This window comes from Callospermophilus lateralis, chromosome 2 (genome assembly GCF_048772815.1).
Source record: "Callospermophilus lateralis isolate mCalLat2 chromosome 2, mCalLat2.hap1, whole genome shotgun sequence".
NCBI lineage: Eukaryota > Metazoa > Chordata > Mammalia > Rodentia > Sciuridae > Callospermophilus > Callospermophilus lateralis.
Window position 1 is genome coordinate 75,995,243 of NC_135306.1, and position 24,291 is coordinate 76,019,533.

Here is a 24,291-nt window from a genome sequence, read left to right on the forward strand (position 1 = left end):
TTATCTTATTACAATTCCTTGATAGGGATTTAATGATCTTCCCTTGCACTGAGACATTTAAAAATTGATAATCTGACACCAAGTTATAATTTTAAAAATGCAGCATTCTTTCCACATGTTTGCCCAGTTAATTATGGCTCTCAAACTCATGGCTGGGGCTCATGGCTACCTTTGTCCACGCCAAGTGTTCAACATGTCACTAATATTAAAATTATTTTATGGAAAATGCTATGGTGGTTAAAAAGGCAGGTTACACCCATTAGGAGAAAACACAGGAGTAGGGAGCCTATTAGCTACTCATCTTTATGTAATTACCTCTTTGGGCTAACTGTAATCTGAAATATGTTAAGAAGTAAATGTTAAATTAAAAATGCCTCTATAAAATTTAATGACAACACAGAAAGGAAAGGCATTATTGGCCTAACTTCATTAGTATATGTGTTTCCTGCTCTCCTTGGGTCCTGGCTACAGAATGATATACTTCTGCATGTCCATTTTATATCTATCAATCTCAACTTTTCAAGTTTTGGAAGTCTAAGTGTAAATGGAGGAGGTGGCACCTTATCAACAGTTTCTGATACAATGTCTTCAATGAAATAAATAGATTTTTTATGGTTTTCGGCAAAAAGTGAGGCAGAGAGTGAGAGCGAGAGCGAGAGCAAGAGAGAGAGAGAGAGAGAGAGAGAGAGAGAGACAGAGACAGACAGACACACACACACTGACTGACTGACTCAAAAGGCTCTTTAGCAATATTCCAACAATTCCTTTCCTTCCATGAGTAAAATATAGTCATCCTGAGTTCAACAAAATAGACATCAGACTTTGGCATTATGGTAGATGCTAAGAATATACAGACACATGGGACACAAGTTTACAACCTTGAGGGAGGAAAAGGGCTATGTAAAAAAAAAGGAGAAATTGTGAAATTTATTAGAGATGGACTAAATGTTTTTCTACCTTGGATACAGTCATTTTTCTAGAAACCTGTTTGCCCAGGCTTTAATCCTTGGAGATAATCCACAAAACATCACTCTGTAGTATGACTGAATTACATGAAATACTTAAGGAAATCATGCCCATTCATTTACATTTTGTTTTGAATATATTTTAAAAAAATATTTAGTTTTTAGAAGTACCTTGCACAACATACCTTTGTTTATTTATTTATTTTTATGTGGTGCTAAGGATCCAACCCAGGGCCTCGCACATGCTAGACGAGAGCTCTACCACATTCTTTATACATTTGAGGATCATCTCTGGCTGCAGAAAGACCAGAAACTCAGAAATAGGATAAAAACCAATACTTTGTATGATTTTAAAAATTTTTATTATTATTTTTTTTAGTAGTAGTTGGACACAATACCTTTATTTATTTATTTTTATGTGGTGCTGAGGATCAAACCCAGGGCCTCGCACATGCTAGACCAGTGCTCTACTGCTGAGCCACAATCCCAGCCCCCCAAACTAATACTTTGTATGATTAAAAATGGAAAAGCTTCAACTTCACTAAAATATGTTTGAATCAATTAAACATATTTTCCTGACTTTGATATGTTTTAAGAAGAGATTTCAATTGTTCTTGAATTTTAACGAAGTTTGTCAATAAGTTTTGAGTTGACCTTCAAGTTTTAATCCATTCTCCAATTTTATATGTAGTAAAAACTTTGACTAGAAGTATAATAGAAATCTAAACCAAGAAGAGCATAGAAATTAAAAATTAAAATGCTTTGTTCTTTTATAAACAAAGAAAATAACAATATACAATTTAGAGATGATTTGACAAGTAAAATACATCACATGACAAGTAAGATTTAAAAAATTTTGTATAAATTAGAAGTATACAATCCTCAACAATTACACTAAAAGGGATAAAGTATCTCTGGATAATAAACAGAAAAGTAAATTTCTGACATTTGGTGCAAACCCTATCAAATATATTATGACAAAAGACAACATCACCTTGGGCATTCAATGTTCATGTTACAGGTGTGTGGGGCTCTTCAACCCCTGTGAAAAGGCCTCCTACAGTGAGGCTGAATCTATAACAAATTTGTAGTTCAAGCCCAATATTAAGATGAAGTTATGGCACAGAAAATAATTCTGAGTAGATTTTCACACTTTTAATTATTAAAAAGAAGGTTAGAAAAACTAGGTCAACTTCATTAAAAAAAATTAAGACCTCATTGTGAGAAATAATCTCCAGGGAGTTGAAAGCTAAATCGTGTCACGATATTGCATCTGACACTGTCAAAAGCACTAGATGCTAAGGAGAAACCAGAAACATATGGCTCTTGCACAGGTGTGACCAAGAAGATCCAAAGGAAAAAAGTGACCAAAAAAATATATATATATTATATATATATATATATATATATTATATATATATTTGGTCAAAATAAACTTAAGGCGGGAAGAGAAATAATAGTGCTGCAGAACAGTTATCCTGAGAGGAGAGGCAAATAGAAGTTTTGGTGCCCTAATTCAGCCAGGTCCCTCCTTCATCTGGCAGATCCTGCTGCTGATCCGAGCTGGGCAATGATCTGGCAAGGCTGGTTAGCTGCATGGAATTATTCTTTGGTAGAGGCCAAATCAACTGTCCTTGTTTCTCTTTAATACCAGGCACAACATGATTAGAGTTCAAGGAAAGGCAACATTTATTATAGGTAGTTTGCTCACAAAATGTTATTTGTGTTTAATCCAAAATTCTAGGTGTAAAACAAAGAACACTCAGCTATTGCTAGTGAGTGGGCTACAATTCTACGTTTATGAAAACTATTCAAGGGAGACTACTCTGTTTGTAAAAGAGAAGTCTGAGGATACCAAAGAACAAAGTCAATGCAGAAAATCAGATTTTTAAAACTAAATTAAGTATCTCCTATAAAGGTCCTAGTACTGCATTTGCTAAATGGTTTCAATTTCTTGTGAGCTTTATAAATGGAGAGTTGTTCTAAATGGCTAAGATCAAGAGTCCTCTACTGCCAAAGGGTGGAAGGGGCCAGACAACTCTATGCTTCACAGGCTGACCTCAGAGTCAGGGACAGGAATGGGCTCATTATGATAGATTCTCAAGAGTGTTTTTCAAACAAATAAGTCAAACTTGTAATTAAAAACAAACACAAGGGCTTGGGTTGTGGCTCAGTGGTAGAGCACTTGCCTTGAATGTGTGAGGTATTGGGTTTGATTCTCAGGACTGCATATAAATTTAAAAAAAAGTCCATCACCAACTAAAATAAATAAATAAATAAATAAAATTAAAAACAAAATCAAAAACATAAGCCTGGCTCAGTGGTGCATGCCTATTGTCCCAGCTACTCAGAAGGCTGAAGCAGGAGGATTGTTTGAGCCCAGAGTTCAAGACAGCAACACAGAGAGAAACACGCCTATAATCTGTGGCTCGGGAGGCTGAAGCAGGAGGATCCTGAGTTCAAAGCCAGCCTCAGAAACATAGTGAGACCCTAAGCAATTCAGTGAGTCCCTGTCTCTAAATAAAATATAAAAAATGGATGGGGATGTGACTCAATGGTTAAGTGCCCCTGAGTTAAATCCCTGGCACCGAAAGAAAGAAAGAAAGAAAGAAAGAAAGGTTTAAAAATATAAAAGCAATAAAACAAGGGGCGAGAGAAGTCTTTTTTTTCAATTTGCCTATTTGGCTTTGTTAATTTATTCATCTTTCATAAGATAAATCTCAAAGCTGTTAACTAATTTTGAAACAATTCTAAAACATACCAAGAAATATTAAAAGACTGATTTTTTAGTCCAGTCTGCCTGTTTTGAAATGCAATGGCAGTACTTAATTTGGTTAGTTTATACCTATTTATTGAGGCTCTATTATATGTTAAATTCTAATGTGCAGTGTATATTAGAGTGAGAGTGGCACAGGGAGCTGGTACTACATACATTAAAATATATTCTTTGCCCTTAGGGATGTCAGGCTATCTGGGAAGCAAAGATAGCATAGATGAATCAATTAAGAAACAATTAAGTGCCAAATTGTGAGCTGCTAACTATGAATGCATAAGAAGGGAGAGATGATTATGAAGTGTAGTCACTAGAGAATGGTGTGCAGAAGAGGTGGGGGAGGGGTTACATTATGCCTTCAGAATTGAATTTGAACAGGCAGGAAAGAAAAGAGAGAGAAGGGAGAAATTATTCTTTTATTACTTGCTCAGTAGCTTTTACAGAAAGCCCACGAAAAGCCCAACAACGTGATCAGCACTGAGGGTGAAGCCCAAAAGGAAACAAAAAAGGCATAAATCCCATCTTCAAGAAGCTTGCATGTTGGCAGTGAAAATAACTGTGCTGTTAATTAACTATCTACTACGTAGATAAATAAGGTTTAAAAATATAAAGCAGTAAAACAAGGGGAAAGAGAAGGTCATAAGAGAGGTTCTAGTCGCTGCTATTAGCTACCAGTCAGTTGTGACTAGGTTGCTTTTGTTAGTTTCCCACGACAGTCATGGTACCTGAACTTGGATATTGATTCTGTAGGACAAGAACCTTCAATTTAGACAAGAATGATCAGGTTTGAGAAGCCAGGTATCTTAACCTGACTTAACATGAACTAATCACAGATCAAAATTCAACTCATTATTTGAAAATGAAAAGACACAGTAATAAGAAACAAAGACAGGAGGAGTTAGCCATCAGCATCCAAAGGCTGCTTGGCAGGCAGGAGTCAAAAAGAAGCTCAATGAAGACAGCAAGGTTCCTGCTATCACTTGTGAAGGGAGGTAAGGACTGTCATATAGTAGGTGCTTGTTCTATTAGGCCTCTTACCAAAAAAAGCCTATCAGTCCTATCTTTGCTTCAACTGATCATTGAACCTACTACACTTTCCTTCACCAGTAGAACAGCATCAGACACTATGCTGGAGTAAAAGCCGACATAAGAGGCATAATCCTTGCTCTCAGAGGCCAAATCAAATCAATGAATATTTCTACTCATTTACATCATCTTTAATACTAGTCACTATGTGGCTTTTAGAGAAACTGACAGAGAATACAATGTAGAACTTTTTTTTTTTTTTAAGTTTTCGGTGGACACAACATCTTTATTTTATTTTTATGTGGTACTGAGGATCGAACCCAGGGCTTCACGCATGCAAGGCAAGCGCTCTACCACTGAGCTACAACCTCAGCCCACAATGTAGAACTTTTTGCTGCTCACTTCCTATAAAAAGTTTCACAGTGCAAAGCAGTATTTCTGGGGGACTGTTGAAGGACAACAGGCTATCCTATTTCTCTGAACTCAAACCATCTTTGGTCAGATTGGGTATGATAATGCATGCCTATAACCCAGCCACTTGGAAGGCTGAAGCAGAAGTATCACAAGTTTGAGGCCAACTGGGGCTGCACAGTGAGACCCTGTCTCAAAATAAAAAGGGATGAGAATGTAGCTCAGTGGTTAAAGCACCCCTGGGTTCAAGCCCTAGTACTAAAAACAAAAACAAAAGAAAAAAAAATGAAACCTTATCTCTGATTTATTCTGAACATGATTCTTAAACTACGTATTCCAAATGGCACAGCAAAGTGCTAGTTGCCTTTCAATATTTACTTTTCTATAGGAGGAATCTGAAATTGTATTGTGTATATGTGAATTTTTTGGCTTTGGGAGCCATATGATCTCTTGTAACTAATTGACAGTGCTTTCAAGTGAAAAATCTGCTATAGACAATGAATAAATGAATGGGTACTGTTGTGTCCCAGTAAAATTTTATTTATAAAAATAGACAGTGGGCTAAATTTGTCCTGTGGTTTACTGATCCCTGTTTTATAGGAATAGCACCACAAGTTTCAGCTGGGCACCTAATCATCCTGAGGAACTGCTGTGGAAAGAATTCTAAGGGAATCAAAATATAAAGGTGCAAAAGTCCTGCTAATGTACGAACAGGCAGCTAACTGATAAACTGGAGCCCGTCTGTCTCCCACACTCAGGAGGCTCTTTGGTAAAGTGGATGATGGTGAACAAGGGCCAATTCCAGCCCTTTTTCCTATTTTTCTCTATAGCAGTTTAGAGAATCATTAAGCACTTCTAAGACTTTTCTCCCCAACCTTATGAGCTCCAAACATTCTGAAAAGGAAACAATAAAGAGCACCTCTTAAGTCATCAGAGTTCGCTAAGGAAGACAAGAAAGGATTTTTTTGTTTTGTTTGTTTCACTCTTGCAAACGGTATTAGAAGATGTGGACTATTAGATAACAAAACAAGAATAGAAGTAAATATGTCACTCAAATGGAAAAAATGACACTCCGTGTTATTATTGTTGCTCTTTAGAAGAGAACAAAACTGTTCAAGGTCAATACCCTTTTATGAGCTAAAGACAGAAGTTTCAGTAATTTAATCATGTAGGGAATAATTTTTCTGTTCATTACATCTCCAGGTAAATCCAAGGGTGCTGTGTTTTGACTTGGCTGCATAGATAATGATTTCTCAAACAAATCAGTCTACTGCAATGGAATCAAAGGACTTGAGAATTTAAAGATCACATATCACATGCCATGTCAGGAAAGCAAGGCTCATTTAGGCCCCGGAGGTGGGGAATAGTAAAGGGAATTCCATCTACAGCTATATCTTGACCCAAGAGGATCGCCATATGATTGTCTTTTGTGCTTTCAAAAGCCTGGAATAGGTTTAGATGTTTTTACAGATCATTAGATAAAGGGAAAAATGAGAATGGCCAGAAGAGCAAAGCCAACACACTACAGGATTTGAGTGTTTGACTCCTCAGTCAGCCACTTTGTAGCAAGGTACCTGCTCAAGAATTCAGTCCTAAATCAGGGAGATTTGCTATCCTCACTCTGAAATTCCTTTTGCATTTTAAATTCAACATGACACATAATACATTGGTACAGGATCATAATCAGATTCAATTAAAAATGTAAGCAGGTTAGAAGTTCCAATGTTAACCTATGCCAAAAGGCCAATTTCTCCATATATTTTAGATTTACAGGCTTTGGACAATGTGGAAATTTCAAGGTGCCTGATCTCCCTGGAGGGAACTTGAGTAAAGTGAGATTATGGATTACTTGGTCTCTTAGTGTGAACATAGATAAGAGTAGTCTTCAGTCAAAGCCTCAGTGTGAGGACTTTTTTTCACTACATGTCAGTGTGATTGAGATTTGCGTATCTCTGGCTAATGTCAGGGAGCTTTTGGTATTGTAGGCAGTAAACTCATTTGACCTGATGTCTCAGTATATTAAAGCAGGTGTTGAACCCCAGAAAAAAGAAAGTAAACCTACAGCCATCTGTTAATTGTACTCTTTATCTAAAGATATTCAGAACCCTCTGGCTTTTTATCAATAACAACAAAAAAGTTAATAAAAGGATCTACAAAACTCTCCAGGATCTTAAAATGCTTTTTATTCTTTCATTATATAGAATTAGAAGAATATACAAAATTAAAACCAATTGCTAACAACCCAAACCACTTATCCATTTTCTGTCTCATCTCTTTGTTTTTAACACTGTTGCCTATCCTTTGAGCCATCTGATTGCTTATTATGGTAGCAAGATGCCTAATCAGAGCAGAAAAAAAGAAACTCAAATGATGCTTTGTATTCTTAATATTAGTCCCAATAAAAAGTGATTAGGTGAAGTGTTTGTTTAGGGGATGGGTAGGAGGTAAAGATTATAGTTTAAAGCTTTAAAAGAACATTTCTGAATTATCTGTGACTAGATCATCTTCCATGTTAGCATGAATAATTGACACTTAGCTAAACATGGCTAAGTTTTTATGATGATAATAAAAAACCTGGTGGGCTTGTTTTCTGTAAATGATATATTTTTTCTCCTTCACTTCATAAATATGAAACTACTTGTAGACAACAATGATAAAGATTAAAAAATAATGTGTATCTTTCATGGTGATTTATAATGCCCCTAATCATAGTCTATCATCTATATATCTGTTGGCCTAATCATTATTAATCTACATGTATATCTATGTTTCTTCCATTCATCCATCCTTTGTAAGGTTGCATTTCACACTAGTTAAAAACTCAGGCTCTCCAATAAGCAAATGTGCATTAATTCACCTCCTCCTCCCTCTCATTAACTGTGTGACCTTGAACAAATTACTCAATCTTTTTGAGACCTTATTTCCTCCTCTAACAGAAGGGGAGGATAAATATCTACCACTGGGGGGGAGGGGTTTGAGGATTAAATGGAATAATGCATGTAAAAGACTAAGCATAGAATATAACATGTAGTAAATGTTCACCAAATAGTAGCAATAACTATTTTTCACCAGTCTTTTACATTCCATACTTTAAAAATGGCAAGAAAAAAGACCTAAATGCTTTCCGCTCTGAAACATTATAGCTCATAAAATGGCCAAAGGGAGATAGTGCTAACACCATGGTCAGTGAAATAGTGAAATTACTCATCTATTATTTCATGAAAAAATCATTTGTGAAGGTCAAACAGGAGCAGTCACTATTAGGCACTGAGGGTAGAGAGTGACATTTTTGTAAATAAAAACAAATATAAGAGAGATGTACAAAGTCTTAAGATAGGTGACATAGTCTTGGTACCAGGCAAGATTATTCTGTTATTTCAGAAAAGATGATTCTTGAATTGCATTTAGAAGGATGAAGAGGAGTTCCTCAGACAGAAAAACGAAAGAAAAGCATGATTGTTCTTTGATCTCAGTGTTCTTAACATATTGCTTGCATGGAATCTGACAACCAGCAGGCTCACAATAAGAAGAGTGGCTATGCTGCATCCTTTAAGCAGATGTGCCTGAGAGGCATCAGTTTATGTTAGAAATTTAATATCTATATGTCCCCTTAAGCTAAATAGAAGAACTGTCACTATAGACAGCACTAAGCTCAAAGAGACTTCTATAAGATAGTGATATTATATAATAAATTAGGTCTAGGGTGGGGAAGAGAAAAGAAATTGATTCAGAATATCAATGAAGTATGTTTTATTTTAATTATAGGACAGAAATGAAATGGACACCTCATATGGAGCAAGATAAAACATTCAAGATTGGCCAGGAAGAGGATACACAAAAATGAAAAAGAAAAAAGAAAACAAATCATCTCAAATACAGAGAAAGGGAGGTATTTTGAGTTATTCTGCGAAAATGAGTTCAGTGTTGGGATTTGGGGATGTTCCATACACAGTAACCTATATCCTCACCAGTCCTATTCTCTGCAGTTTACAGAGTATCTACTGCGGCCACTCTGGAGAACATGTGGACCCTGTAATGGGTAAATAAAGGGTGCCATGGGTACTATGCCTATGTTGGGAGAGTTCCTATCTAAAAAGAAAGGTAAAGCACCAGAACTAAGATTAGGAAGAATTATATGATGCTGGTTCTCAGAACTCCTGATGCAGTGAGATTAAGGGCTGCTTGGGCACTGATCTACCAAGAGTCTTACAATATCCCTGGAAGGGATCAGAAACATGGGGCCAATTAACTGAGCTCCATTTACAACTTCTTCAATAATTGGCAGGAATCAACTGAATCTACTCTCCTTGAAATAAAAAGAGTATTCTGGAGAAAATGAAGGACACAAATGAACCAACCAAATCCCTTTATTTCATTTAGCTAAGGTAACCAAAAGTTCCTGCCCAGCTGGAGATTTCATTTATGCTTGCTATTTCATTAGAATCATGAATAGCAACTCCTTCCTTCTCAAAAGTGTCCTGGTCTGCATAATAAATCATACAATCATTGTCTTATCCAGTGAATTCAATAGATTACAGATTTTAAACAAAAGACTGAAATATATAACTTTCCAGTAGGAATTGTATTTCAAGAGAATCATATAGTACTCACCAAAGAGAGGACATTCTTCTTCATAGAAGGCCAATGTGCACCAAGCAATATAAGAAAAAAAACAGTTCTTTTACAAATCCTAGTTGCATCATTCAATAAGGCAAGGACTAATGATTACAATGAAAAGCATTAGGTGAAGAAGAACTGATGGAGTATTAGAGATTGCTCAGAAACAAAATAACATCGCAAGAGAAAAAAAATACAATCAATGGAGGAGGCCATTAACCTAACACTGGGAAATCTTAGCTTCACCAAAGATGGGTAAGATAATGTACAACATCATTTAGCATGCATATTAGTCACAATGTTTACCTTGAATCTAATCAGCTCTTCAATATAACTTCCAGTTTATAGGAAATCCATGGGCTACAGGAGCAAGCTAAATCTTACTATGATGCCACCAGTCAAACCCAGGCCAATGTCTTCAAGCAAACCAGCGAGGTATAATATGGTCATATAGAGGAGACTCAATATGGCGGTGGGCGGGAAGACAGCGCTTTCAGTACCTCCTCAGCCACACAGACAGAGAGACACATCAGAACCTTCGGATTCTACCTGCTGAGAAACTCCCAGCAAAATTCCGCTGAAGTGAGACCTAGCTGGGGAATTTGGGATTATTTGAGGTGACAGCTTGCCCTGGACGGGTGAATCTCGGCCACCCTGTGCGGAGGTCCAGGCCGCAGCTGCCAGGTGACCAGCGCAGAAGGAGGAGGTGTTTCAGCACTGCTAGATAACGTGTGCGGCGTAGAGACCCTATGAAGAGGTTGCAAAACAAGCCTTCTTGAAACAGCCGACCAGAACTGAAACCGAGACTGGAACAGACCAGAGACAGGCAAGACCCACCCCTCCCATCAGACACTCGAGCAAGGAGTCTGGGGCCTGAGATAGCAGAGAGCTGATGTCACCAGAGTTCGGTGGACAGGATGGCTTCCCAGTGGAATCGGCTTTAGCAGGTGTGTGACTCCCATCCCCACCAGATACATACAGCTGGGAAACCTCAAAAATCTCGCCCCAGAGCTCTGTGGGCATGACTGTAGGGGCCGAGGGAAGCAGAAGAGACTCCCGACCCCAAACTCCCCCTACCACCAATGGTGACACCCAAGGCCTTAGCCGCCAGTTCCTGGGGGCATGGCCACCGAAGGGGTCCGGACAAACTAAACTGATGTGTGAGCGGGGCCTAGCTGGCTGGCAGGAGGAAGGGGGGAGGGGCCGGAGAAGAGAAACGGCTCTGGACTAACAGGATTGGAGAGACGCCCAGTAGGGGAAGAAGAGTCACCTTACAGGGATTGCTGCCAGCACTTAGAGGGCAGAAGCTCGGCTCGGAGGACACAGCTCTGCCTACTCGAAGAGAAGAAAATAGAACTCTAAGACTTCATTTATCTTTTTTTTTCTTTTCCATTCTCCTTTATTCTGACTATCTTTCACTCCCTCTTTCTCTCTAAGGACTCCTTCCTTCCCCTTCCCCCTAACTTTCATCCCAAGCATTACGACTTTCATTATGTGTAATTTTCTAAATACAAATAGGTAAATGTTCTGAGGCTATCTATAGGGCTCCTAAGTACCTAGCTAAGGATCCATTCGCCTGTTAATAGCCCCCTTCAGTAGAGCAATCTTCCAAAGTAGCCAAGACATACTAACCTTCATACCATCATAGCACCCAACCTAAACATAAAGTCCTAAGACCAAACAACAGATCACTATATGCCTATAGAATCCGTAAGCCTTTTATGAATCGAATGAATCAGCATTAAAGTACAATAAAGCCCAGCATCTCTAGACATAGCCTCCCATCACATAGGAGAGACCACAGAGATATACAAAACCAAAACAAATTTATAGGAGAAAACAGAAACACAGCAGTTAAACAGAGTTGGAAAGTAATGTGAACACCATGAAAAACAAGGGAAAAAAGGATTACAAACAATACAGAACGACTTAAATTTACAGGAGAACCTAGAGGCATCAGAAAAATGGACAGAGAAAGAACTCAAGGCATACCTGATTCAGATGGAAAGAAGTCATTAGACAGCAAGTCCAAATAAAGAAAGAATACTTTGAAAATAAATTACATAAGCAGATTCAAGAATAAAAAATGAACTCTACCAGGAGAGAGAGATTTTTTTAAAAAAAACAGTAATCCTAGAAATGCAGGAAATCATAAAAAAATCAAAAACTCAAATGAGAATATCACAAATAGACTAGATCAAATAGAAGTCAGAACATCAGATAATGAAGACAAAGCTTATCAACTTGAAAAGAGTACAGTCAACAAAGAAAGGCTGGTAAGAAACCATGAGCAAAACATCCAAGAGATATGGGATGTCATAAAAAAACAAACTCAAGAGTAATTGGGATAGAAGAAGGTATACAGGTCCAAACCAAAGGAATGAGCAAACTGTTGAATGAAATAATCTTAGAAAACTTTCCAGAAATGAAAGATGGAATGGATTGCCAAATTCTGGAAGCCTACAGGACCCCAAACATACAAAACTGTAATAGACCAACTCCAAGACACATTATTATGATGATATCCAACATACAGAACAAGGAGAGAATATTAAAAGCTACAAGAGAAAGGAGGCAGATTATATTCAGGGGTAAACCAATTAGGTTAACGGCTGATTTTTCATCACAGGCGTTGAAAGCAAGAAGATCCTGAAACAACGTATTTCAAATGCTGAAAAATAATGGATTCCAAGAAAGAATATTGTATCCAGCAATATCAAGCTTCAGGTTTGACAATGAAATTAAAATATTTCACAATAAAAAAAAGTTAAAAGAATTCGCAGCCAGAAAACCAGCACTGCAAAGCATTTTGAGCAAAACACTACAAGAAGAGGAAATGAAAAACAGCACCCAAAACTAACAGTGCGAGGTAACTCAGTAAAGGGGGGGGGATAAACAAAGAGGAAAAACAAGCCAAAATAACTAAATAAACAAACAAACAAACAAACAAACATGACTGGAAGTACAAACCATATATCTTTAGTAACCCTAAACGTTAATGGCTTAAACTCACCAATCAAGCAACATAGGCTAGTAACTTGGATTAAAAAAACAGATCCAAAAATAGGCTGCCTTCAGGAGACTCATCTGACAGGAAAAGACATACACGGGCTGAAGGTGAAAGGTTGGGAAAAATCATAGCACTCATATGGTCCTCGGAAGCAAGCAGGAATGGCCATACACATATGGAATAAAATCAACTTCAAACCTACGTCAATCAAAAGGGATAAAGAAGGACACTATATACTGTTAAAAGGAACCATTCACCAACAAGACATAACAATTACCAATATGTATGCACCAAATAATGGTGCTGCAACGTTCATAAAACAAACTCTCCTCAAGTTAAAGAATCAAATAGACCACAACACAATAATTATGGGTGACTTCAACACACTGCTCTCACCAGATCCTCCAAACAAAAGTTGAATAAAGAAACTATAGAACTCAATAACACAATCAATAACCTAGACTTAACCAACATATATAGAATATATCAACCATCATCAAGCGGATATACGTTCTTCTCAGCAGCACATGGATCCTTCTCAAAGATAGACCATATATTATGCCATAGGGCAACTCTTAGTAAATATAAAGATGTGGAGATAATACCATGCATCTTATCTGATCATAATGGAATGAAACTGGAAATCAATGATAAAAAAAGGAAGGAAAAATCCTGCATCACCTGGAAAATGAATAATATGTTACTGAATGATCAATGGGTTACAGAAGACATAAAGGAGGAAATCAAAAAATTCTTAGAGATAAATGAAAATACAGACACAACATATCGGGGGACACAATGAAAGCAGTTTTAAGAGGGAAATTCATCATCTGGAGGTCATTCCTCAAAAAAAGAAAAAAACAACAAATAAATGAGCTCACACTTCATCTCAATACCCTAGAAAAGGAAGACCAAAACAACAGCAAATGTAGCAGAGGCAAGAAATAATTAAAATCAGAGCGGAAATCAACGAAATTGAAACAAAAGAAACCATGGAAAAAATTGACAAAACTAAAAGTTGGTTCTTTGAAAAAATAAATAAGATCGACAGACACTTAGCCATGCTAACGAAGAGAAGAAGAGAGAGAACTCAAATTACTAACATACGGGATGAAAAAGGCAATATCACAACAGACACTATAGAAATACAGAAGATAATTAGAAATTATTTTGAAACCCTATATTCCAATAAAATAGAAGATAGTGAAGATATCGATAAATTTCTTAAGTCATATGATTTGCCCAGACAGACTGAGTCAGAAAGACACACACAATTTAAACAGACCAATAACAAAGGAGGAAATACAAGAAGCCATCAAAAGACTACCAACCAAGAAAAGCCCTGGACCAGATGGGTATACAGCGGAGTTTTACAAAACCTTTTACAAAACCTTTAAAGAAGAATTAATACCAATACTTTTCAAGTTATTTCAGGAAATAGAAAAAAGAAGGAGCTCTTCCAAATTCATTCTATGAGGCCAACATCACCCTGATCCCGAAACCAGACAAAGACACTTCAAAGAAAGAAAACTACATACCAATATCTCTAATGAACCTAGATGCAAAAATCCTCAAGAAAATTCTGGCGAATTGGATACAAAAGCATATCAAAAAAATTGTGCACCATGATCAAGCAGGATTCATCCCTGGGATGCAAGGCTGGTTCAATATACGGAAATCAATAAATGTTATTCACCACATCAATAGACTTCAAGATAAGAACCATATGATCATCTGGATAGACGCAGAAAAAGCATTCGACAAAGTACAGCATCCCTTTATGTTCAAAACATTAGAAAAACTAGGGATAATAGGAACTTAACTAAACATTGTAAAAGCTATCTATGCTAAGCCTCAGGCTAGCATCATTCTAAATGGAGAAAAACTGAAGGCATTCCCTCTAAAATCTGGAACAAGACAGGGATGCCCTCTCTCACCACTTCTATTCAATATAGTTCTCGAAATACTGGCCAGAGCAATTAGACAGACAAAAGAAATTAAAGACTTAAAAATAGGAAAAGAAGAACTTAAATTATCACTATTTGCGGACGACATGATTCTATACCTAGCAGACCCAAAACGGTCTACAAAGAAACTACTACAGCTAATAAATGAATTCAGCAAAGTGGCAGGATATAAAATCAACACGCATAAATCAAAGGCATTCCTGTATATCAGCGACAAATCTTCTGAAATGGAAATGAGGACAACCACCCCATTCACAATATCTTCAAAAAAAATTAAATACTTGGGAATTAACCTAACAAAAGAGGTGAAAGACTTATACAATGAAAACTACAGAACCCTAAAGAGAGAAATAGAAGATCTTAGAAGATGGAAAAATATACCCTGTTCATGGATAGGCAGAACTAACATCATCAAAATGGCGATATTACCAAAAGTTCTCTATAGGTTTAATGCAATACCAATCAAAATCCCAACAGCATTGCTTGTAGAAATAGATAAAGCAATCATGAAATTCATATGGAAAAATAAAAGACCCAGAATAGCAAAAGCAATTCTAAACAGGAAGAGTGAATCTAGAGGTATAGCGATACCAGATTTCAAACTATACTACAGAGCAATAGTAACAAAAACAGCTTGGTACTGGTACCAAAACAGGTGGGTGGACCAATGGTACAGAATAGAGGACACAGAGACCAATCCATAAAATTACAACTATCTTATATTTGACAAAGGTGCTAAAAGCATGCAATGGAGAAAAGATAGCATATTCAACAAATGGTGCTGGGAAAACTGGAAATTCATATGCAACAAAATAAATCTGAATCCCTTTCTCTCGCCATGAACAAAAGTTAACTCAAAATGGATCAAGGAGCTTGATATCAAATCAGAGACTCTGCGTCTGATAGAAGAAAAAGTTGGCTCCGATCTACATACTGTGGGGTTGGGCTCCAAATTCCTTAATAGGACACCCATAGCACAAGAGTTAAAAACAAGAATCAACAAATGGGACTCATTCAAACTAAAAAGTTTTTTCCCAGCAAGAGAAACAATAAGAGAGGTAAATAAGGAGCTTAAATCCTGGAACAAATTTTTACTCCTCACACTTCAGATAGAGCCCTAATATCCAGAGTATACAAAGAACTCAAAAAATTAAACAATAAGAAAACAAATAACCCAATCAATAAATGGGTCAAAGACCTGAACAGACACTTCTCAGAGGAGGACATACAAACAATCAACAAGTACTTGAAAAAATGCTCACCATCTCTAGCAGTCAGAGAAATGCAAATCAAAACCACCCTAAGATACCATCTCACTCCAGTAAGATTGGCAGCCATTATGAAGTCAAACAACAAGTGGGGAAAAGGGTACACTTGTTCATTCCTGGTGGCTCTGCAAATTGGTGTGGCCAATTTGGAAAGCAGTATGGAGATTCCTTGGAAAGCTGGGAATGGAACCACCATTTGACCCAGCTATCCCCCTTCTCAGACTATTCCCTAAAGACCTTAAAAGGACGTACTATAGGGATACAGCTACATTGATGTTCATAGCAGCACAATTCACAATAGCTAGATTGTGGAACCAACCTAGATGCCCTTCAATAGATGAATGGATAAAAAAAACGTGGCAGACACCAGTATGGCAGTATGTAAAAATGTGGATGTGTAACCGATGTGATTCTGCATCTGTATACGGGGGAAAAATGGGAGTTCATAACCTACTTGAATCAAATTATGAAATATGATATGTCAAGAGGTATGTAATATTTTGAACAACTAATAATAAAATGGTCATATAGAGACATGACAAGCAGATGGTGTGTGCAGTCCTAAAATCAATCACCTTTAAACAACATTTTTGGAAGAATCTGGGAAATTTGAATATGAACTGATAAGTACTAAGTATTAACTTCAGGTATAATATTATAGTTTTTACTATATAGGAAAATGTCTTCTATAAATAGAAGCATACTAAAATGCTTAAAGGTATAAGAACATGCCAAAATTCACTTTATTTCTTCAGCATAAAAATATGCTTAGAAAGGAATCAGGTATATGTATCTATCTTAGATATATGTACCCATATATATGTAATTTGGAATATCGACTTTTTCCCATTTCCATAAGAAAAAGGTAAAACTACTTATAGAATAATCACTTGAGGTGGTTGAGATCAGTCTGCACCAGATGCCCCATTCGTGGTCTGGCTCTATCAAAAGGGATGTGTCCAATGAGTAGGCCTGTTTCTATGGTGGACCTGACCTGTACTTGCAGAATTCTAAGATAGTGGCTTCCTGATGATCACAGCACCAAGAGGACCTGGAGGAACTGACTAGGATAGCTCTTTGCCCTAAAGCAAGTAGGTATGGTAGCATCCAATTCTCATACTAAGTAATGCACACATATCCAGAAATCTAAAAATCTAAATAGGGGGAATATCATCTGAGGTGATGGAGGCTTTTCTCAAGACCACAACCATGGTAACCAAAACAGGTGTCTTCATGCACAAGGAATCTACCAAAGGGTCTATCCTGGTCAAAAAGCAAACCAGATTCCTGAGGGAGAACCTAACTCTGATGAGCATATAATTATTAGATATTAGAGCTCTTTACCAACTAGCAAGATCTCACTGTGGGAAGGATCATTACAAATAATGGATAAATAAAAGAGGCAGGGAGGGGAAGGAATGGAATTTCAAATAAATGGAAAAGACAAAGGTTACTTAAGTAAAGGCATCAAAGTAGAAATGCGAGAAATGGAAAGGAGTTAGAACCAGAGAGAACTAAAAAGGAGGGTGGAGGAGTAAACAAGCAGAGCGGGGGAGACAAAACGAGCAGGAACAGGGAGGATGGATGAAACACAACAGCAACATTGGGCGAGGGGGATCGATGAAATTTGAAATGGCAAAGGAAACAGAAGGACAGAGGGGGCAGGAAGTACAAGACAGACAGCTGGTCAAAGGTGGAGGGGGTAGAATTTGGAACAGAGAAGAGTTGAATGTATTTTTTCCCATCTCTGTACTCAAAGAAACTTACATAGCAGAAGCTCAGAAGGAAGGAAGAAGGAAGGGAAGGACAGAGGGAGGGAGTGAAGGGAAGATGGGTGAACTAAGGTGAGCAGGAGGGAATCCAGGGAAAGGAGAGTGATTTAGATGTGTGGAAGGAGGAAGATGAAGAAATAGAATGAGTATAGCACATATTTCAGAGGCACATAAGGAGATGAGCCTTAGTTCAGGTGTAAGAGATATTTTATGTCACATTCCAGAATTATGTAATTAAAATTTGCCATAAGAATACAAGAAAATATTTTGATCAGGCAATATTTCTATGGCCGACCTGAATCATTTTCTCGTTTTCTATAAATGCAAAGATACAACTACACTGGAAAAACAAGAGGGCACAGCTCTGAGGTCTTCCATGCAGTATTAAGTAATACAAATCAGCCTATTGGGACTCCTTGTTTTCCCCAAGACCCTGCTCTCATCTACTGGGGACTTTATCAAATAAATTGGCCTAAGGCTGCTGAATATTTTCCAACCCTTCTTCTGTCCACAAAATAAGACAAAACGCAAATTGGGTTAACATAATTAATGCAGACAGAAATCTGGCTAAATACTACAAAAAAACAAAACAAAAAACATCCTCACTATTTTTCATGTGCTGGATTATCTAAACTGTTGAATACAATGATGACACTAATCCAATGATTACCAACATCTTTACTTTCCTTCCGTTAGGCAAGATATAACTGGAGAACTGACAGATCTCTCTAGAACACAAATCTTTCCCAGGACACATGAGTTTGACTGACACCTCACAAAATAATTCTGGAATGCATGCAAAATTAGACTCACATGCAATTTTCATGCAAAGGAAAACCCATCCATCAACAGAATAGTGGCTCTCAGAAAACGGTCAAGATTCTGAGAACTCAAACTAGGAAATCTTATGTTTTAAGAAGCCATAATCATATTTTTATTTGCAATATCTAATGTTTTGTTTTCCAGCACATGAACAAGATCAGAATGTTTCAAAAATTATTATTACAAGATTTCAAACTGCAGTAGTTTGTTTGACAATTACTGGTTTTGCAATTTTGGGGAGGAAACAAGGTGGTAAAATCAGATTCTTAGATTCTTCTGTTTTATTTTTCAAATAGGTAAAAGAAAATACTCTCCATTGTGAGTCCAGTCCCTTATAATATAGTCTAGATTTATGAGTTTGGAACAAGCCTAGTATCTATAATTCCTAAGTTTGATTACCACATACATAGCACAGAATGCGGACCTTATAACAATTGTAGAACATATTCAAATGAAACCAGGGTAAAGAGAAAGATCGCAATGCCTCCTGCCTGGATACTCACTATTTGGTAGAGTCAGATAACTGATATTCTCGTCGTCTGTCATAGCATTCCTGGATTCCAGGATCATTCCACAAACTCTTTATTGCATCTACATATGGATTCTCAAAAGCAGACACCTTCTCCACATCAACTTCTCGAACTAATTGTGCATGAGCCTGTTTAACAAAAAAAAAAAAAAAAAAAAAAAAACAGCAGCAGTTTTAATACCCTTTCCATTACTTCCCAAATGACCTTTGGTTTACACGTTACATTATGCATGATTCAAGTAACATCTTCCTTCTTAGACTAATTTTCAAACTGATTCATAATAAAGTTATGCTTCATATTTTTAATTTTTCTTAGAGAAAACACAATCTCAAGTCTTTCTTTCTACAGGAAACCTTAAGGCTATTTAAAGTTGATCAGAAAAACTGTAAGAAAGCAGAGTGTTCAGCTCTCTTGCCAGAACAGTAATAAAGTCATCTTATGTATGCTGAGATGTTTTCAGGCAAGTATGGTGACCCTAAAACTATTAATATTAAATTATTATCCCCTCTATGTTTATAAATTATTATAATAAACACATACCACATCAGCCCATAACTATTACATGTCTTAGCAGAAACTCAGAATCATCAACTAATCAGGTGATTTTTTTAACGGTTCACTTTTAGGGTAGGGTATAAAACCACCAGAAGAACAGTTAATATTAATGATTAATTTGAACAATAATAATCATCTTCCCTCTACCCCTACACACTCCAAACTCCAAAATATTTTCTATCTGCCTAGTCTATATTATCAGATTTAGGATCCCACTCAATTTTTTAACCATAAAAAGTTCTTATTTTCATTATACTACATTTAGCAGGAAAGAGGGATTTAAAATATTTTTCAATAAGATTGAAATAACAATATTTTTTATTAACCAAACATCATTTATCCTCAAATTAGCCAGAATATATCACTAATAATCCCAATGAAATTAGGTTTTATTGAATGTAATATATACGCAAATTAGACATACATATAAATATGCAAATAAAAATAATAACTAATTAACTTGAAAATTGGAGGCAGATAGCTGATAATTATTGAAAGAGTCCTGAGTTTGCATAGAGATACAAACTTTTTAACAAGGTTAGCAAGGCTATCATGATTGCATCGTGGCTAAATTAGTCATTCCAGCCCTGTTTGGATCCCAACCTTTACCTTTCTTCTCTTCCCATAAGTAGGACAAGACCTTTTTTAATACACTAATTTTGACTTAAGGTTTTAAGAAGTTCAACACACTTTAGACTTAAGAAATCCCCTTTCTTATGAGTTCTACTCTGACCACAACAATCAGATCTAGCAACCGAGAAGCCCTAGCTCTACTCTGTTATCTGTTCTTGGAAATGGATTCCTATAGTTATTTTCAGGAATTAGTCCCAGTCTAGCCAATGCTTTGTTAACCTATCAGCAATGTTAACAGCCTAGAGTCTTGAATCCCATCCTTGGTGGGGCCTACCTCAATCAGAGTTCCTTCTGAGTGGAGCCTTTCAAAAACAGTGGCCCAAGTGAATGTCCAGGCTGTGCTTTGCTTGGCTCAACAGCCACACTGTTAAATCAGGTTGAACTTTCTTGTTCCCAAAGACTGGGCTGAACCCATCTGCTCTGCCTACAGAATTGGCCCTCCTCCAAGCGTATGAGGCTTCCTTCACTCTGCCCAACATCAGCAAGTACGGCTAACATCAGGTTTAACCCCTCCCTTTCTGCCCTTGCTCACTAAACATGAACAAGCACTAACTTTGTGTCCTGAGATAGGACAATTGACCACCCCTGATATAATCCTAAATTACATATCCCATGGGTTTTCTTGAGAAATCTGAGAATATTGAGGAAGGCAGAAGATGGGATGGAAGCAGGGACATATGCCAAATGTTTTTCTGTTGGATATAGTCTAAAGTCACACAACCTGGGGCACAGTAGGTGACATTGGTGGGTACTTTTAATGGATGCTGATAACTGAATAATTTTCTGGCATTTTACTACAATAATATGTAGACAAATTCCATTATGTGCTAGGTGAAATGGCTAAGACTGCTTTCTGGATTGGGTAAAAGTACATGGTGACAGGTTAGGGTAGGTAGAATTTCCAAAATGAATTTGATAACTCACTCCACTAGACCAAGCAATGGCATTTGGAAACAGTCCATCCGTTACTTACCGTTACTTACTCTCATAGAACTACAAAATTCTTAACAACGCTTAGTTCAGTAGCTGGAATAGGGGCATTTACGTGATGTTTGTTATTATCTTTCTCCCTAATGATAGTATAAGTTCCAAGACAGGCTCAACAATGCATTATCAGGGCCTAGCAAAGTGTCTGATACCTGGTGAATGATAAGTATTTGTAAAATGAAAGAAGGAAGGAAGGAAGAAAGAAGAGTGGGTACTAAAGTAGGCTGGAAATTATGACACCTAAATTCTAATTCTGGCTTTACCTATAATGCGAGTGATGATTCTTATGAGAAATTACATTTTTATATAAATTTTCCCTGTCCATAAACATAAGACAACTCAACCAAAACACCTATGATCTCATCTAGCATAAATTGCATGACTGTAAATATATGTAATAAACACACCCACAATGTGTAACACTGAAGTTATGACACTGTTCCTCTATGAGCACACAATATCATTCAGCAAAATAATACCTTATTATCTCAAACCATAGCTGAGAAGACAGGGCAGAACATAGCTAACTTTGTACATGAGCAAGTTCAATGCAGTATGGACTGAGTAGGTATCAGAGAGAAGATAGGAGTTAGCTAGACAACAGGTGAAGATGAAGATTCATGAGGCTTCCAAAGAGAAGGAATAACACAAACAAAACCTTTATAGGCAAAATAAACATGATACCTTCTTTTAACTGTGGGGGTGGGGGGATGGTCTTGTGAGAAAAATCATGGTGATTCAATCCACACAAACCTGCATAATGAATGCCATATCATTTGTCTCAGTGCTGAAACTATAACTCTCAAGTCAACCTCCATCATCTAAGAAAGAACACTGCCCTTAATATACACTGATCAATGTGCTGCCTTCACCCAGGTCAGAATTTCTAAGTCACTTTTAAAGCTGAAGTTAAGAATTCCATCCTTGCTCTTTTGGAAAAAGGCATTCAAATATAATCAATTAAAATTTGCATTTATGTAGGAGCTTTCATGTGATGTTCTCTAAGTTATTTAAAAGCTTGGCGGCATTTTATAAAACACACACAGAACTCAAAAATTGTTGACATAAACATTTCCAAAGGAATAGCAATCCTTGATTTTTTTTTTTTGTAAAAAACATTTTGCATTGTGGAAATAATATTTTTAGTATGTTAGAATAGAAAGATAAATTAGATTCTATTAAAAATTTGCCCAAATGTCAAAAAGTAGTAAAAAATTATAAATAATTATGTTAAATTAAAACATTTATCAATAAAATTGCATATGATGAAGTCGCCTTCAATAACATAATATAAATAATAAGTCAATTATAATTAACCTATTTTAAGCATTGTGCACAGAAAAGCAAAATGTGTTAATGAATCATAAAAATAAAATGTAAAATATAAATTTATTTCATTTTAAGTTACTGTTGAGCACGTTGGGTGGAGATATTTAATGCTGAATGCTAGCTTTCAGAACTCTTAGGAAGCTCATGGCAAGCCTTAGAAGGAACACTGTGAGAACTCTAAAAAGTTCCTCTTAGGAATTCTGGCAGAATTCTAGGGAAAGGCCACATGGAAACTGTGAGACTTGCCAATGTGGTAATGTCTTGTTTTTGTGACATGGTGATCATAAAATTCAGGTAAATCTTAGATGTGTTGATATTTCCATGGTTGTTTCTGCCAAGGGAAGAAGGAACGGAGGTCCTACCACATAGGTCTTAGGTCTTACCCTGCCCACTGAGGGCCAAGCTTTCAAATGAAATTTTTAAAATCTCATGGTCACTTTGAAAGGATTTTCAAAAACTCATTAACAGCTCAAGGTGGCTTTAGACTGGAATGTCACACCTATTTTTATTCCTACACTCTGGAACTAAAAACCAAATGGTAACTTCCACATTTGCTGAAGCTCTTAGACACAAATATTCAGCTCATTAGATCTGCTCTGTTTGAAGGGGAGACTTCGGAGGACCTCTGAATCAGAAATGATAGGGATCACCATCAGAGTCTGTTTTAATTCTAAGCTGAGGCTCCCATCTTTCTACATTTTCTATTTTACTCTAAATACAGGGGGAGAGGGGGAAACCAACAACAATCCAGCTAGCTTTGTTTTCCTCTGCTCAAAGGAAGCACATAACAGAGTGATAAACCCTCAGACTGGCCTATTTGCCTTATCCCACCCAGTTGCAGCTGAGAATGACTTTGCATTAGGTAGCCAATATCTCTATAAACCTTTGCTTCCTGGTTACCTTACTCTCCCATCCATTATATGGGGTAATAACTGCTTTAACTTTACAGGGTTAAATTACAGAATGCATATAAAATACATAAAGGTGGAGCCTAATATCTAAAGTAACTAGTTATTTAAAAGGCAAAAACAAAAGGAAAAATAGCACAGAAAATATAAGCCATGGTATATATGTACAATCTAGCCTCTGTATCCTTGGCATGTTATCCAACTCTTAATTTGTTCAAATGGGAAATGACATTCTGGAAACCCTTACTGGATATTGGGTCTCTGAGTCTTCAAATTTGTAAATGCCCCTCAGCATCAAATTTACAGCAGAAAACTTGGACACAGTTATTCATCAGACTTCTTCACCTTTTTCTGACCCCTTTATAGCCTGAACAGCTGGCCCTCTCTCAGGTACACTGCACACAGCGACAGTTGTTGCTGCATCTTTTTAAATAAGCATTACTACAAAAATGACAACAATAAAGTCATACCGAGTCGCTGCTGTCTGGGTTCACGTTATTGACTGACTCATTCCATAGAAAAGCCTCTCTGCAGTTATGATGCAACTCATTGCTCAGCAAAATTACAAATTACTGCATGATACAGCCTCTTGAAGCCCCTCCTGAAGATTATGGATCCTGTTTGAAATCTACTGGTGGCAGGGATCTACTTATTCTTCTTTGCTAAGTTCTCATGTCCCTCTTAAACTTGGTATTAGATGAAGACTATTCAGTCTCTC

General features: G+C 36.9%; 1 protein-coding gene across 1 annotated transcript in view; it reads right to left on the reverse strand.

Annotated features, from left to right (window-relative positions):
* Positions 1–24,291, reverse strand: part of LOC143392514 (guanine nucleotide-binding protein G(q) subunit alpha) — a 287,083-nt gene that overhangs the window by 63,811 nt on the left and 198,981 nt on the right. The window contains exon 3 of the mRNA XM_076846074.2: positions 19,135–19,289. Coding sequence (XP_076702189.1) covers positions 19,135–19,289 — 155 coding nt within the window. The remainder of the gene's footprint in view (positions 1–19,134; positions 19,290–24,291) is intronic.